Source organism: Galeopterus variegatus, unplaced genomic scaffold (genome assembly GCF_000696425.1).
Source record: "Galeopterus variegatus unplaced genomic scaffold, G_variegatus-3.0.2 Scaffold1352, whole genome shotgun sequence".
Taxonomy (NCBI): domain Eukaryota; kingdom Metazoa; phylum Chordata; class Mammalia; order Dermoptera; family Cynocephalidae; genus Galeopterus; species Galeopterus variegatus.
Window position 1 is genome coordinate 406,782 of NW_007727463.1, and position 3,932 is coordinate 410,713.

The following is a 3,932-nucleotide window of genomic DNA, read 5'->3' on the forward strand; positions in this document are numbered from 1 at the left end:
AAAAAAAAAAAAAAAAAAGAAATAACTTACCTAAATATGAGTTTTGCTATTTTTCATTTAATTTTTTAAAATTTTGGAATTAGACTTAATTGAAATGATATTAAATCATTTCAGAAAGTATACATATATATATATACACACACATTTCCTTTCTATAATTAGGATTTATGCTGTATGTTTCTACAACTCATTGCTTTGTTATATATATATGTATATATATATATATACACACATTTCCTTTCTATAATTAGGATTTATGCTGTATGTTTCTACAACTCATTGCTTTGTTCACTTTACTAACATTCACCCACATATATAAGATAAAAGGAAACTTTCTAAACCAGATCCTGGAGAAACACTTTTCCCTGAGCACTGCCATTTGACCACCCTGGGATGTAGGAAAATATTTGGCAAGGAAATGTATTTCAGACATATTTTTAAAAACTAAGTAGGCTTCAGGAATACAATGCTTTAGGTCAAACTCTGATTTTTACGTTGTCATTTACAATGACTATAAATGACAATGATATCATTTCAAATCCAAAAGTAACAAAGACCAATCATGGCATAAAGCATGCTGCAATTCTCACATTTCATATTTGAACAGAATTGTATTCTTACCAATGAAGCCCTTTTGCCTTTTATATTTCCACATTGTTTGTATTAGTCATTGTCCTTTCTATAGACATTCAGACAGACACTCCTGCATGTTTATGAAATGGATAAGGGCATGATAAACTGCAGATTTCTAGGCACCATACTTGGAGATACCAATACAATAGTTCTTTGATAAGATTCAATAGTCTAGCTTTTTCTTAGGCACCCTAGGTGATTCTGAGGCAAGGGGCTACAGAGACCATATCTTGAGAAACACAGTTTTATTAGATAAATTTAGAGTGAGTTAGATCAGTGCTGATCCTGTTTCAATATGAAGAGTTAAAAATCCGGATTCTAGTTAACATCTCGTAGAAATCATTAGGCCAGTCCCAGTGGACAATGCTTGAAACTTCTGTGTGAGCAAAAGGTGCTGCATGCTAATTTTTTTCAATAATAAATAAAAATCAGCTGGGTGTTAAATAATTTATGGCCTTCCGCAAAGCTGAATTTGAAAACATCAAGCTGGCAGCCTGAGCCATTGCAGCCCATGCACGGACAAGCTGCCATGCACGCATATCTGTTACTTTTCTGGAGATTATCTCCACATGCTGTATAAGCTGGCTTTCCACATTAGCAAGTAACATGAAACACAATCAATATCACAGAGGCCACCACACAATTATACACAAAGATGAGGCATCCATAGCTTGCCGGTACAGAAACCTGAAGGGAATAAGGTATTGCCCTCTAATTATGGCAGCCAATCCTGGTTAGAAATAAAGATAAATCTGATAGCTATTGACTTACTGGAGGTCCCTTCAGAAATAAATACTCAACTTGCCAATTAAGATAGTAATTGATAATGGAACTTAAGAAATCAAAGTCATAAAAATGATTACATTATACAAGTCAATCGGATGAGAATGTTGAAAGAATAAGATTCCTTTGAGAGGAATTTAATTACCTTAAAAGAAGATAGTGTATAAGTATTTCACACACTGGGACTTTACATATCAGGTTCGGAATTTTCAATTTCTTTCCACTGAGCAAAATGGAAAATGTTGATTTGGTAAGAATTTGTTACCCTGAATTTCATTTGCCACCCTTCCCATAATAATCCACACTTTTTGGTCTAAAAAAATAGTTCTAAAAACTAAAAAGTTTCTGGGGCTCACCAGTTGAACAGATACTGAATTTATGTAGTATTGGACCAAAGCAAAAAGAAAAAAAACCCTCAAACAGGTGATATCTGATAACCCAAATCTGAGTAATGATTTTTCTAACGATAAATCCTTTTCATTGATGAGTTTTTTCACCCATTAATTTTTATTCCCTTCAGATTTTGCTAATGTGGATTGCATCGTTTCACACTTTATTACTTAAAAGAAACCCTAAACGCACCTCCTGTGTGTTCTGGTTCCCAGGTACCTTCACCAGGTAGGGGCTGCTGTAATGAGAAAACTCTGCTCTCTGCTGGCCTCAAAGTAGATTCTAGTCTGTGAAATTTGTGAATTCTGTCTCTGACAAGAATAGCATTGCCCCTCTCCTCATGTTCTGCACCCTCTCTGGCATCAGACTGACCAAGATCCTTTTTTTGGACTACATTTGCAATCTCAGCTACCAGGTCTGACTCTGATTCTGCCTTTTCTGTAGGATTATACTTGTGCACATGAACAACATCTTCCCTTTCTCCTAGCAGCTTGGAAAGTAGTGAATAGAAATCACCTGCAGAAAAAAGAGAAGAGAGAAGGGGATGGAAGGTTGATAAGATTACAATATTTATAAAATTCAGTGTCTTGAAAATATCATCTCCTGATTCCTCATAATAAGTGAGAGTGAAGGTTGCTCTCAGGCTTTCAAGTATAAGAGAAAAAGAAAAAGTATTCCCAGAACAGGGAAAGAATAATATACCTTCACATTTCATTTTATATACCACCTATTCTTTCTGTTATTTCAGGAGCTCACACATAACTGTATAACTTCTACTGACCTATTAATAGAAACAAAATAACGCATATGTGATTGTATGGCACTTTTCAATAAACGGTTTTCACAGTATAGTTGAATTGACATAGAAATTAAAGAGTTCATCAGATTTTTAAAATAAAATATCATCAATAACTACATGAGACAGCAGCTATCTTCACAGGCAAATGCTTTGAAGTTGTCTTTAAAAATCTATTAAATGTGAGTCACAGAAATTAAATGTATATTTTTTGAGCAGGTCCTGTAAAACACAACAAATCTAACAGATAATGCATCCATTTGGCAATTGGGAAACGAAAGTTTTATTATTATTTTGTTAGTAGTGCTACTGTAAGTATTTCCAGTTGGTCCTTTTAAACAAGAAATGAACAAATTCCAGAAAAATAATTTTGTGAGCAAGGAATACTTTTAACTCAGTTTCAAAGGAGAAAATTTTAACAAACTAATATCATTAGAATGATTCATTACTAAAATATGAGTATATTTTATGCCTTCCTGTATTTAGGAATAAACTTGGATATGATAATCCAATTCTATGAAAACAAATTGTGTATTAAATATTATCACAGATAAAAATATGATACAGACAGTTCATAAAGCATTTTAATCCTAATTATTTACACCTACACCTTCAAATACATTTATACCAATTGTGTGAATGGGAAACATATACATATATTCTCAATGGAAACAAAAACTTGGTTTTCTAAGCCAAACCCAAAGGCAACCCCCAGTTCTTCCCTCTCCTCACCTTATTCTAGGTACTGCTAATGAAGAAATTACTTATGACTGTGGAGTCCTACTGCTTAAGTTTTAATTACATTTACAGTACCATTATAGATAACATTTATAAAATCTTTTTTTAATGACCATTAGAGAATGAAAATAGCCGTGATACATTCCACTGAAGAATATATTATTAAGAAATTGGTGCAAGGACTGCTTAAGTTTTAATTACATTTACAGTACCATTATAGATAACATTTATAAAATCTTTTTTTAATGACCATTAGGGAATGAAAATAGCCGTGATACATTCCACTGAAGAATATATTATTAAGAAATTGGTGCAAGGAGATATGAAGTCTTTCCAAAATGATGCTACGAAATCCTGACATGTTTACAAATAGTCTTGGTTTAATGATTCAAAGTGGGTTTTTAATTCTTGCTGGTGAAATCAGCTTATTCCAGGTGAAGTCTTCAATCCAAAAATAGTTACCAACTAATAGGGCCAATCTCAGTCAAATGAACAAAGCAAATTATAACTCGACCAAATCTGTTAGGTCACAGTGTCATTCTGCCTCCCAGAAGAGATGTTAATCCATTACTTCTAAATTCTCTTGCCCAAA

The 3,932-nt window shown here is 33.2% G+C and overlaps 1 protein-coding gene across 1 annotated transcript in view; it reads right to left on the reverse strand.

Moving 5' to 3' along the window:
- The window catches only part of PAM (peptidylglycine alpha-amidating monooxygenase), a gene marked incomplete at its 5' end in the record, with an annotated part of 51,440 nt that extends 49,118 nt beyond the window's left edge, over positions 1–2,322 (reverse strand). The window contains one exon of the mRNA XM_008576449.1: positions 1,999–2,322. Coding sequence (XP_008574671.1) covers positions 1,999–2,322 — 324 coding nt within the window. The remainder of the gene's footprint in view (positions 1–1,998) is intronic.
- Positions 2,323–3,932: the final 1,610 nt, after the last annotated feature.